The following is a 13,376-nucleotide window of genomic DNA, read 5'->3' as shown; positions in this document are numbered from 1 at the left end:
CATGGCTCACGGGCCCAGCCGCTCCGCGGCATGTGGGATCTTCCCGGACCAGGGCATGAACCCGTGTCCCTTGCATCGGGAGGGGGTCTCTCAACCACTGCATATCTCTGCTACTCTTAACACCCTCCTTCCGTCTTATCTCCGCTTTCTCCTAACACATGGACTTTCAGTCTACTTACCTCTGTCTTCCCCCAATTCAGTTCATTATTTATTTGCTGAGCATCCATTACATTACTTGTTATATGTGTTCTTAAAAGTAGACATTTATTTGGGCAAACCTCCTTAATTATAAGGTTGGGCTCCCTATAAACATGGACTCATGTGTCTATAAACCATGGTCTAGAAATGGATTTTTCCTTCTCAGATTGGTTTCTCCGTTGTGCCTGGCTCCCTACTTCCGGTTACTGAGACTTTGTGTGGACAGACAACATAATGGAAACTTGGAGGAGATTGATGGTTTATTAGGTATAGGATGAAGTTATCAGATCCTTTCTTCTTTGTAACCTTTCTTTGGTAAACTTAGGGAAGGGGCAGACTGGTACATATGTGTGTGGGAAGGAATTTTTTAACTTCACAGAGACTTTTAGATTATATTTGTTGATGCTGCATGATGTGGAAGTATTTTTGAGACTAATCAAAGCTTGACCTTCAAATACTAGTTCAAGGGGAAAGTAAGTAGAAGGAGAGCTAGCTCTAGGGGCAGCATCCAGATTCAGTTGACTTGAACTAAAGGGGATTAGAAATGTTTGTTCTTCTCTTTCAGACTGTCCTATATTCCTCACTGACCTGGAGCCTGGAGAGAGACTGGAGTCCATGTCTGTTAAAGAGCGTTCATTCATATGTTCACTTATATTTCTTACTCTCAACTGGTTCCGAGAGGTGAGCAGAGTTACTAGGACAATTCACTTACTGTCTGTAGTTTCTCTTGAAAGGAAACTGTTTTCTTGGTTCCACGAGGCTCCTTAAAAATTCTTCACCAACCACTAACCCCTGTGTGTTTCTGCAGAGGTTGTACTCCCCTTCTCTAATCATATGCACCTCCTGATGCAGCGAAATCAAAATACTTAGAATTCACTTACTGTTGCCCATGCTTTACTACCTCCAAGCCTTTTCACGGTAATCTACTTCTGCCTGGAATAACTTCACCTTCACCACTGTGAAAATACTGTTCCTCCTTACGTTGGTATGCACTTAATGTTTCGATTTAGTGAGATCAGTGAATGATAGTTTTCACTTTCCTTAAGAATATGTTTGTGCTTAATGAAGTGCACAATCATAATGAAATATAATGAAAATGAAATGCAGAAAATGATGGTAACATCTTACATCTATATCACACTTCCTTTCTCATGCATATTATTTCTGAGAATGTTTATTCACTTGAAATCTCTCTTCTTATCCTGACAACTATATTATGATGTAGGCGGGATGGGTATTATTATCCTCGTTTTACACATACGGAATTGCAGGTACAGAGAGTTCAAAGTCATTAAAATTTATCAAACACACGTGCCAAATGCTGGGCTAGTTTCTTTATTCACACTTAATCCATACGACTGTATTCCAATTTTATAGCTGAAGAAATAAAAGCTCAGAAAAGTTAAAGACTTGGCCAAGGTCACACAACTAGTAAGTAGCAGACTAGGATCTGTTTCACCGAAGTGTGTACTTTCTAGCTATTATTGTGCTGTTCCACCTTGTTACTTAACTAGAAATAAGTAGAACGAGGATTAGGAGTTAGATCTCCTCTATTGGCCCAGGGCTTTTTTCTTTACAGCGCCTTGCTGAGAACACTTTGACATTTCTCACTAGACTCACAGATGCTGTCACCAAACAACTCTTTTAGCTCTTGCTGAAGAACACGAACAAGGTTAAAATCTGAACAGTTCACAGTGTGAGAATATAATTTTTACTTCCACAGGTTGTAAATGCCTTCTGTCGGCAAATGTTACCCGAGATGAAGGTGAAGGTGCTCACCCGGTTAAAGCACATTGTAGAGCTGCAGCAACTACTGGAAAAGCACTTGGCAGGTGAGGGAAGGGTCCTGTATTGTAGCCCTGCTGGGCAGTGGTGAGGAGATAGCAGAGTTAGCTTGTAAGCCAGACTCAACAATAGCTGCCCGCGACTCATGGGGCAAGAAAATGGTTGCTCAACAAAAATTTTTTAAAATGAGTACATCGGACTTCCCTGATGGTGCAGTGGTTAAGAATCGCCTGCCAACGCAGGGGACACGGGTTCGAGCCCTGGTCTGGGAAGATCCCACATGCTGCAGAGCAACCAAGTCCGTGCGCCACAACTACTGAGCCTGTGGTCTAGAGCCCGCGAGCCACAACTGCTGAGCCTGCATGCCACACCTACTGAAGCCCACGCCTAGAGCCCATGCTCCTCAACGAGAAGCCACCACAATGAGAAGCCCGCGCACTGCAACGAAGAGTAGCCCCCACTCACCGCAACTAGAGAAAGCCCGCGTGCAGCAACAAAGACCTGACACAGCCAAAAATAAATAAATAAATAAATGAAATTTAAAAAAAAAAAAAAAAGAATACATCATTTTCCTCTCATTGTTATCTCCAGGAAACCTTGGTGTTTAATACAAGATATAAAACACTGGTTGGGCTTTTTGTAAATTACATTGCTTCTTTGAATATCAAACTTCCAGTGCCTTTGCCTTCTTGAACATCCTTATGAACCAGGAATACAGCTGAGAGGCCTCTTAATACCTTCTGGCCATTAAGAAAACTTGTCATTTTAGAGTGCTAGCTTTGGGACTTCCCTGGTGGTCCAGTGGGTAAGACTCCCTGCTCCCAATGCAGGGGGCACGGATTTGATCCCTGGTCGGGGAACTAGATCCCACATGGCCTCTTAATACCTTCTGGCCATTAAGAAAACTTGTCATTTTAGAGTGCTAGCTTTGGGACTTCCCTGGTGGTCCAGTGGGTAAGACTCCCCGCTCCCAATGCAGGGGGCACGGATTTGATCCCTGGTCAGGGAACTAGATCCCGCATGCGTGCCGCAACTAAGAAGCCCGCATGACAGAACTAGGAGGTCCGCTTGCTGCAACGAAGATCCTGTGTGCTGCAACTAAGACTCGGCGCAGCCAATAATAAATAAATAAATAAATAATAAATAAATAAATAAATAAATAAATAAATGCTAGCTTGATTCTCTGGGGAAAACATGGAGCCTCCCTCAGGCCCTCATCTAAATAGTGTGTAAAACAAACTGCTGTGTGACCAAATGTTGCTAATATCTTTAGATTTTAAATGTAAGTTTATTTTTAGTTCTTATCTGCTTGGATGTTTTATATTGGTATGATGGTTTTACATTGATTGATTATAATCAATTAATGTGATATTCCTCTAAGTTATCTTTGGCTATTTTACTGTGCCAAAATGATTAACGTTAGATGACCTGAATGCATCTTACAGGCAGTCAGCCATGCTTGGTAGTTCTGGAAACTAGTTTTTAGCTAATCGGGTGATTAGCATTCAAGTCTAATGGTATATGGTTGGTATACATTGAGCTTCCTGCTGTTTGTTTCAGTCACTCCAGACTATGTTCCTCCCCTTGCAAACTTTGACTTGGAAACTTCAGAAGTAACATCTCATACCAGTACTGCTGTTTCAGCAAAAATCAGAATACAAGGAAATTTAGGTGAGTATGCTCTTTTCTTATTCTATGTCTCCCTATGTGCCATGTTGAATTGACTTAGAGGTTATGTGCATCAAGGCATCAGTAATTGGAGAGATTATATAATTGAACCCTTTCTTTGGCATGGTTATCAATGAACTGTAATTTAGGGTTATAAAATTACCTCCTGTCTCTAGGTAGTCTTCAGCAGGTTGTTTCTTGAAGGCGGTGATATCTAGTAAACATGATTATTGATTCTTTGAGTCACTTTTCTCTTCTTGGAACATAAGGAGGAAGGAAACGAAAAGCAGATGGCAGCAAAACATCCTCCCCTGACCCACTTTCAAAGGAGGATAATTCAGAATGCGACCCTGCACCATCTGATAGGAGCCAGCTGGAAAAGGTATTGGAATGACTGGTATCTATGAAGGTGTGTGACAGCCCGGTGAGATTAACAAAGGGCCAGCAGTATCCTATGCATTTTACAGAGAGAAAGATTAGGGAAGAGAGAGGCAAACAAACTGCTAGGCCTTGGAGTGACCCTCTCAGTAGCAGAGTTTGGATTAGACTCCAAACATTTATCACTACCACACACTGTTTTTCTAATTATTTTCTTTTTTAAAAAAATATTTCTTTCATTATTTATTATTTGTTTTTGGCTGCGTTGGGTCTTTGTTGCAGCGCGCGGGCTTTCTCTTGTTGCGGCGAGCAGGGGCTACTCTTTGCTGCGGTGCGCGGGCTTCTCATTGCTGTGGCTTCTCTTGTTGCGGAGCACGGGCTCTAGGTGCGCGGCTTCAGTAGTTGTGGCACACAGGCTCAGCAGTTGTGGCTTGCGGGCTCTAGAGTGCAGGCTCAGTAGTTGCAGCACACGGGCTTAGCTGCTCCGCGGCATGTGGGTTCTTCCCGGACCAGGGCTTGAACCCATGTCCCCTGCATTGGCAGGTGGATTCTTAACCACTGCCCCACCAGGGAAGTCCCCTCTAATTATTTTCTTGATTGTATTACTCCCTTTTTTGTACCCCAGGAGTACTTTGAATTCTCTCTTGTAGCAATTAGCAAATTCTGTCTTTGTATGTAGTTCAAGATATACTTCTTTTAGCCTCTTTCCTCTTCCGATCCCGGATTATCTACTTCTCAATGAATTGAGATAACATGAGATGCTTAGTACAGTTTCTTAATACAGATACTTAATAAACAGTAGGTCCTTTTCCTGTAATTGTACCACCCACAGGGTAGGTTTGTGAAATTGCCTAAACCACATGGATCCCAATTATTTCTGTTTTTTAGGTACTGTTTATTGAGAATTTATGTGTAACTCCTCTAATCTTCCTAAAAACTCAAGCTTAGTATTGATATTTACATTTAATAGATGAGGAAACTAAGATCCAGAAAGGATAGGTGACTTGTGCAAAGTTACACAGTTAATAAGTGCTTGAGCAAGTATTTGAAGCCAAATCTTTCCGGCCCCTAAGCTCATAGTTTTCTGTACCACACCATAGTGCCTTGGTTTGTCTAATAGTTCATCCCTAAGTGGAAACCAACTGCGTATTGATATGTGACCTATATCCCAATATTACAATAGGTGATCTGTTTCAGGAATATTTAGGGACTTTGGTAAAAGGAAGTTGGTAAAAGGATGTGATGAACTGTAACTTTTTACATAAAATAAATGCACTATTGCATTTTGAAATCTTCATTTAAAATTAGATTAATATAGAAGCCTTATTCTATTGATTTCTGGTACTTTCTTCCCAGGAGTTCAGAGGGAAAGAAGAAAAGACATCAGTATCATTACAGAATTACCACGCTTTCTTCCGAGAACTGGACCTTGAGGTCTTCTCTATTCTGCATTGTGGGCTCGTGGCCAAGTTCATCTTAGATACTGAAATGCACACTGAAGTAAGTGACAGAGCTGAGATCCCGGAACTTAATCTTATTTCAGAAAGTTCCTCAGCCCTATTCCTATTTCCAAAAGAAAACCATGACCCTGGGAGAAGTTGGACTCTGGCTTCCAGAGTCTTTATATGTGCAAGTGTGGATGAATAATCATCCTCATCATCTTGATGTTTATAAATCTAAGTTTTTTTTATACTGCATTAGGCATCACAAAAGGTCGTGCTAATGTTGTGATCCTTACTTTACGTTACTAGTAATAACCTATTTAGATTACGTGGAGCAACACTGTTCTGATTTATAGTTACACAATGCTCTTTTCACTTTTTCATGACATTTGTTCAGTATCCATGAGATGTTTGTTGAGGCCTTTTTTGTTTTTGATGCAAATCTAGATATTGGCAATTCAGTATTACATAAGCACGATGCTTGCCTTCAGATAGCTTATAATCTAATAAAGGAAGGAGACAACTAGCAGTACATGCTATATTGATGGTCTGAACCAAGTACTAGTGAAACTCTGAGGAGAGAATGGTATTTATAATGAAGTTGGAAGTAGAAGGCGTTTACACAGAGAAGGTACCTTTTGGTATGGGATTTCACCAGAGAGTAGAGTTTTTCCAGGTTAAAAAATTTTTTTTTGAGAAATAGCATGGATTTTTACCATAGATTTTTCAAGAATGTAAGCGCCTTCAAAATAGAGGTTTTTTTTTTTCCAGTCTTTCTACGTCAGCCTGTACTTGGAGATTCTCCATAGATGTATGTTGAGTGAAAAGTTTGAAGTGAGACTGTATTTGACCCATTCTACTTAATGGTAGTGTAATATAGTTATAAGGATCCTGCCCAGACTTAATAGTAGCAAAACATTAGGTGAAAGAAAATATGAAAGAATTACTTAATGAACAGAGAAAAGCAAAATTCCCTTTAATTAGTCAGTTTTTTTATCCCAGGGTACTTAGGAAATGCATCACGGGTCCATAGCTGGAAGGAGGCATTTATTTCTAGAGCAAAAGTGTGTCTTCTAAAACTCTACTGCCTCATTCCCATTTAATAATTTTAAATTTTGTTTTACTTAAGAAGTGCATGACTTTTTGATTTGTTGACAGAGCACTACAGCCATTTATATGAGGTGGGGCAGAATTTCCCCCTCTTTTGGTAATGGTCAGATTTTTCACCCATTGTAAAGAGTAAACATGAAATGTGTCCCCCAGAAAGATGGCTAGGACACGCTGGGAATTACTCTTTCCTTCCTCCTTGTGATAGGCTACAGAAGTTGTGCAGCTTCAGCCCCCTGAGCTGCTTTTCTTGCTGGAAGATCTCGCCCAGAAGCTGGAGAACATGCTAACACCTTCTGTGACCAGGAGATTCCCCTTCCTCAAGGTTAGTACAGGCAGGAGCACAGGCCCTGGCCTCTGGATTTGGAAACAAGGAGGTCTTAGTAGTGAGTAAGTTGTCACTTTCTCTGGTATTGTTTTTGGGTAGCATGGTGGTAGCCCCGTTGCCAGCCCACGTTCACCTTGCTTTAGAAAGGAACTCTGAAACAGAGAAAACAAAAAAGCCACCCAAAACAGAAAATGTATTTCTAAATGCTCTGAGCATTCCTGAATCCTGTTCTTTGCTTGGGTTTTGGTTTTAACACCCTCCCAAACTAAGCCCTTGCCCAAGCCTCAGCATAAGAGTCGGCTGTCTAGAGAAGTCCAGAATCTCGAGTGTGTATCTAATGGACAAATGCACGTAGCCTCTGGGGAAGCAGTGGGATGATACAAATGACAAAATGTGAAAGTTTTAGGTGTAAACGTTTAAAATTAGTATATCCAGTTACTTGATCCTTTCTTCTTATACTTACTATTTGCTGTACATTCTTACCAGCCTAAATGATTTCTTTTTTCATGTGAGTTTTATCTCATTAGTAATTTGGGGTCTATACTTCTCAAACACTGTCTGTACTCTCTGAAAGCCAATCTCTTGATTATTTGAAGAATGAGTGAGTTCCCTCTGTCAAAATATATCCCTAATTTCTTCTGTCCGTTCTACCTGGTAGCACAAGGTTTGATTAAACTCTATAATAAACTCTTAGTTTCAGAGAAGCTATCCAAGAGTTCCTTTCCTCGTAACTCTGAATTTATTATAGAGCAAAGGAAACCGGCATATTGGATTCGCACATCTCCACCAGAGATCTGCCTCAGAAATCGCTCATTGTGTTGTTCAACTGCTGAGCCCCATGTGTAACCATCTGGAGAACATTCACAACTATTTTCAGGTCAGAAGCCTATCTTACCATTATAGAGACTTAGAAATCGCTTAATGAACAAGAGATTTCATTTGTGGCTGAGAAATATTGAAGGAGAATGAGGGCAATTGCTGAATCAACAGTCTTAAAAGCATTTTTTCCCTTGTAGTGCTTAACTGCTAAGAATCATGGTGTAGTTGATGGACCAGGAATTAAAGGTCAGGAGTACCACATAATGTCTTCCTGCTATCAGAGGCTACTGCAGATTTTACATGGACTTTTTGCTTGGTGAGTATGTGGCAAGTACAGTAGGTAGAGATAATCAAGTATGTCCTTGCTTCTACTTGACAGTCACCAAGGCACTGAGGTATAGAAAGGAAGGAAAGGGCTCCAAAATTTTAGGTGAATATGATGCTTATTCTTTCTGGAGAGTTTTTGTCTGCATCATTTCATTTGGTCTTGCACGCTCTGTGTCTTATGGAGTCACTGTTATTAACTCATCTGAAAATCAGATGACTTGCTCTTGGCTAACCTGTAACAAATCTGGCGGTCTGATTCTTAGTGAGTTTGCTGTGGCAACCTTTCCCTAATAGCACCAGAGAGACTGTCAGTTAAGAAGTTGTTATTAAATAAGTTGTAGATAAATTCCAGATTATGAGGTAAAGAGCTGAAGGCTGTGTAAGCTGGGGTGTTCAGGGATGCCTTCATGAAATCATGGGACTTCACGGGGCCGTTGGAGGGTAAACTGGAAAGCATGGCATGGACACAAGTAGAAATGAGGGAGGTGTGTCCTTTAAATGCTTTTGTTCCTCAGGGCTGGGTCCTGGCCTCTCAGTTCTCATTATACAGGTTTCTTGGGCAGTCTCACCCAAGCTTAAATTCGTGCTAAAATTTAACTTCTGAGCTACAGGCATTTATCTCCAACTGCCTACTCAGCACCCCGTTATAGATATGTCATTGACACCTCAGACTCATCACATACAAAACAAGTGTTTCATCCTTCCCACCTCTCCTTCAGCTTTCCCTGGCTAGATAGATGGCGCCACCAGTTGTTGAGCCAGAAACCAGGAGTTATTCTTTGTTCCTTCTTCTACTGTCTACCCTTTCTCTCTCCCATTTCTGATCACAGAATCCTGCTGAGTTAGTCTTCTAGATAACACCTAAATGACCACCTGTCCTCTCCTCTTCCACTGCTTCCAGACTTCTGTCGTCTCTCACCAGGACTGGATTAGTTTCACAGTTGGTCTCTCTGCCTCCAGCTCTCCTCTTTCGGTCCCTTCTTCACACAGCAGTTAAAGCGATCTTCCCAACACAAACCCGATCTTATCCTAGCGCCACTTTGGCTTCTGATTGCCATTAGATTTCTCTTGAGTTCAAACTCTTTTCCCAGCTTCTAAGGCCTTTTATTATCTGACTCCTGCTATTCTACTCACTGTCTTGCGCTCTGCCCTCCAGCTATACTGAATTAATTTCAGCACCCCGTATAGCTTTTACCTGGAAGGCTCCACACATACCCATTCTTCTACCAGGATCCTCACCCTCCTTGATCCCCAGTCTTTTCTAACTCATCCTTGAGATCTGGATTTAAACTGTACTTCCTCAGGGCCATCTTCCTTGACCCCTAGGCCAGCTAAGTCTCCTTTCTGCCTCTCTTATCCCCACTTCTTTCCTAATACTCTTATGATAAAACTGATCACATTTTATTATAATTACTTGTTGATCTGTCTTCCCTGCTGGACTGTGAGCTCCCTGAAGGCAGAGACCAGCCATTGTCATATCCTCAGTACTTAAAAACAGTGCCTGACAAAGGATCTGAACAGATGCTGAAACAAGGAGATAAGTGGATGACAAATAAACACATGCAAAGATATTCAGCAGTATTAGTTGTTAAGGAAATGCAAGTAAAAATCACAGAATGGCTAAATTAAAAAGATTTACTTCGCCAAGTGTTGGTGAGGATGTAGAGTAACTGGAACTCTCACATGCTGCTGGTGCGACTGTACAATGGTACACCCACTTTTGAAAACTGTTTGGCAGTTCTTTAAAAAGTTAGATATACACCTACCATACAACCCAGCCATTTCATTCCTAGTATTTATCCAAGAGAAATAAAAAGGTGTGTCTACACAAAGGCTTGTGAATGAATGTTTATTACAGCTTTATTTGTGATAGCCCCAAATTGGAAACAATTCAAATGTCCATCGAATAGTGAACAGATAAACAAATTGTGGTATGCTGATGTGGTAAAATACTACATTGCAACAACATGGATGAAAAAATAATTATAGTGAAGAAAAACCAAGACCGTAAGAGTATGTAGTATTTGATTATATTTATATAAAATTCTAGAAGAAGCATATAATCTTGTAGTGACAGAAAACAGTTCAGTGGTTGCCTCGCATTGGGTGGGAGGATGGAAGGAGCGATGGATTACAAAGGAATACGAGGAAACTTTTGGGGGTAATAGATATGTTTATTATTTTCAGTGCGGTGGTGGTTTCATGGGTTTATATATAAGTCAGCTGATCAAATTCAGCATTTTAAATACATGCATTTTATTGTATGTCAATTATACTTTAATAAAGCCATCCCCACCCCCCACCTCCCCCCCTGAAAAACCTGCAGCCCATAAGAGGTCCTCAGTATTCATTTGTGGAAAGGAAGAGAGGCTACCACTGGTGATGTGGAAATGTTTCTAGAGGAGTGAAAGATCTAGGGGGTCAGATTGTGCTGGGCCTCGAAGGTCAGGCAGAAGAATTTGAATATTGTCCAGGGAAGCAATTTTGGAGTTTTATGATCACAGCCATGATATAGTGAAAGCAGTGTTTTACGAAAATCCTTTTGGCAGCAGCATGCAGAACAAAGGGATTGGAAAGGCAACCAAAAAGACCAGTCAAAAGATGTTGACATGATCTGTGCATGGGATGATGATAAGGGCCTGGCCTAGAGTGATGGCCTTGGCTTGGAAAGGAAGGGACAATAGGAAGGATAATCTGAAGATAGAATTGTCAAGACTTGACTTAATACAGAAGAAGGAATAAGTTCTTTGCTGAACAACTACTATGGATTAGAAATGGATTTAAGCAATTTCACAAAATTATTCTTGGTTTTTTTGGAGAAGACTGATAGTTATCTTTAAAAGGTACAGAATGAAGGAGAGCTTTGTTTCCCTTGAAAATAATCCTAGGAGGACTGTTAGTTCCTTAAGGAAAGACTTTTTCAGGTGCACTTCAACTTCTAGTCTGATACTCACAGCAGTGACTGAATTTAGCACTTGAGTACTTTCAGTACTTCAGTTCTCCTTTTTCTTCTGTTTTATCGATGGTACAGACTGGAGGCCAGGATCCTCAACTGCTGTCCACGTAATCTTCCTGAAACTGAGCTAAACTACCTTTCCTTGACTTTCCCTTAGGAACGGATTTTTTCAACCTGGCAATATTAATCTACTCTACTCAGCCCTTGAGGTCCTTACTAACCGACTGAAGCCAGGAGAGCCTGAGCAAGCCTTGGACGAGCTGCTTAGGTGGGTCAGACCACGTATCCCTGAGTGTTGTCCCAAGAAACTCCTAGGAATAAGATTGGCAAGATTTCTTGGAGATAACTTGGTATTTTCAGTGACTTTTCTTCATTTATGTGAGCTTTCTCATCTGTGTATTCAGATATATCCTGAAGCATTAGAAACTGTTGAATTAATCAAACTAAATCTTTATGCACCCTTCATCCTGTAAAGTTTGCCTTTTCAGGTAATGCTGATGAAAGCACTGGCCATCTGTAGTCAACTCTTGATTACCCAGGGACCTACTCTGTCTCCTAGTAGGGTTGGGTATTGGGTAGCAGTTAGTTACCACTGATTAACTGTCCATTTCCCTCATCTTGGAAGAAGAGGAGCCTAGGCCGAGGACACAGGAGGTGAGAAGGAGCTCTGAGGGACACTGCTTCCAGCCTCTACCCCAGCTTCAACCAGAGCACCTTGGTCTTTCCCTTACCTCCCCTGATAGCCTAGGCCATCACTGGGTCCACAGTCAATGCTTGTCATTCCTGCCTATAGAGCCTTATTTCATTTTCAATACAGTACTTTTAAATTTGTTTGACTTCCTTCCCACCAATCAATCAGGAGTTGACTCTAGTTTTATTTCACCTACAGTTTTGGATTAATTGTGACTCCTCATCTGCCATTACTTCAGAGCATTGAAAGCTAGCCATTTATGGTACATTTATTAGAAGCTCTGCTTTCTCTGCCTTATCGTTTCCTTTTACTTTGTCCCTATGAACCCAGAATTTAAACATCATTCTCAGTGTGTTGCCTAATGCCTTAAAAAGCAAATAATTTATTCTACACTGAGAATAATGTAGTCAGCATGGCCTATGCTAGCACTTGGGTATCTTGGCATACATGACCTCTTCAAGGCCAGCATTCCACCCACTGGGCTGTGGCCTCCATGCCCTAACTTTCTTTATACAAAGTTATAGTCTCTATAAGGTCTTGAAAGAAGGTTCTAGTAAAGCCGCTGCAAATGAGGAGAATTCTGATTAGACCATCAAGCATTTAAGCAGACTTGGATAACTCATGGATTTAGACACATCTGTAATACTTGTGATGTTGTTTTTTATTTTTTTTCTTGTCTCCTTACAGCCAGAGCTTCCATTACTTGCAGAATTTCCATCTCAGCATTCCCAGTTTCCAGTGTGCTCTTTATCTCATCAGACTTTTGATGGTCATTTTGGAGAAATCTACAGCTCCTACTCAGAACAAAGGAAAAATTGGTGATGGGCCATATCCTCTTTTTTCTTTCATGAATAGACTTGTAAACTTAGGGCTTCCTAGAACCTTGTAAATTTTATAAGCAAATCTGTCCATAACTCTGGATGTGCTTTCTTGCTATACCAAGAAGGACATTTTTCCAGAAGGAGCTATGTCTGATCTCTGCTGACATTGATGGGACTGAGTGTGGTTAGTTCAGTTGGCTAGATTTTGTTTGGCTTTTGTTTGTTTATGTCCTTTTCTTTTTTCCCCCTTAAGTATCTGAGACATTTGACTGAAAGACATAAACCATGAAGTTAATAAAATGAGAGAGAGAGGAGAAATCAGAATTAAATGTAAAGAAAAGTCTGGCCCCATCCTGATCTTTTTCTTTCTTTCTTTCCTCCTTTTATTTTTTTTAAAATTTTTATTTATTTATCTTTGGCTGCGTCGGGTCTTAGTTGCGGCACGCAGGCTCTTCGTTGCAGCGTGAGGGCTTCTCTCTAGTTGTGGCGCGAGGGCTTTTCTCTAGTTGTGGTGCGCGGGCTTAGTTGCCCCGTGGCATGTGGGATCTTAGTTCCCCGACCAGGGATCGAACCGGCGTCCCCTGCATTGCAAGACGGATTCTTAATCTCTGGACCACCAGGGAAGTCCCTCTGATCTTTTTTTTTTTAACGTCTTTATTGGAGTGTAACTGTTTTACAATAGTGTGTTAGTTTCTCCTTTACAACAAAGTGAATCAGTTATACATATACATTTGTTCCCATATCTCTTCCCTCTTGCGTCTCCCTCCCTCCAACCCTCCCTATCCCACCCCTCTCGGTGGTCACAAAGCACAGAGGTGATCTCCCTGTGCTATGCGGCAGCTTCCCACTAGCTATC

General features: G+C 41.1%; 1 protein-coding gene across 8 annotated transcripts in view; it reads left to right on the top strand.

Moving 5' to 3' along the window:
* The window catches only part of FANCD2 (FA complementation group D2), a 59,201-nt gene that overhangs the window by 34,514 nt on the left and 11,311 nt on the right, over positions 1 to 13,376 (top strand). For 6 of the 8 annotated variants that reach the window (XM_007113727.4, XM_024124113.3, XM_028479652.2 and 3 more), the window contains 11 exons: positions 365 to 465; positions 764 to 879; positions 1,922 to 2,030; positions 3,544 to 3,654; positions 3,921 to 4,033; positions 5,386 to 5,529; positions 6,787 to 6,903; positions 7,655 to 7,783; positions 7,923 to 8,041; positions 11,166 to 11,276; positions 12,387 to 12,517. In XM_007113727.4, coding sequence (XP_007113789.1) covers positions 365 to 465; positions 764 to 879; positions 1,922 to 2,030; positions 3,544 to 3,654; positions 3,921 to 4,033; positions 5,386 to 5,529; positions 6,787 to 6,903; positions 7,655 to 7,783; positions 7,923 to 8,041; positions 11,166 to 11,276; positions 12,387 to 12,517 — 1,301 coding nt within the window. Of the gene's footprint in view, positions 1 to 364; positions 466 to 763; positions 882 to 1,921; positions 2,031 to 3,543; positions 3,655 to 3,920; positions 4,034 to 5,385; positions 5,530 to 6,786; positions 6,904 to 7,654; positions 7,784 to 7,922; positions 8,042 to 11,165; positions 11,277 to 12,386; positions 12,518 to 13,376 lie in introns of those variants that run through there. The other 2 variants (XM_028479650.2, XM_055079628.1) reach the window with 2 other exon arrangements.

The sequence above is a fragment of the Physeter macrocephalus genome, chromosome 18, assembly GCF_002837175.3.
Source record: "Physeter macrocephalus isolate SW-GA chromosome 18, ASM283717v5, whole genome shotgun sequence".
NCBI lineage: Eukaryota > Metazoa > Chordata > Mammalia > Artiodactyla > Physeteridae > Physeter > Physeter macrocephalus.
The sequence above is the reverse complement of the archived record's forward strand: the minus strand, read 5'-3'. Positions and strand labels throughout refer to the sequence as shown.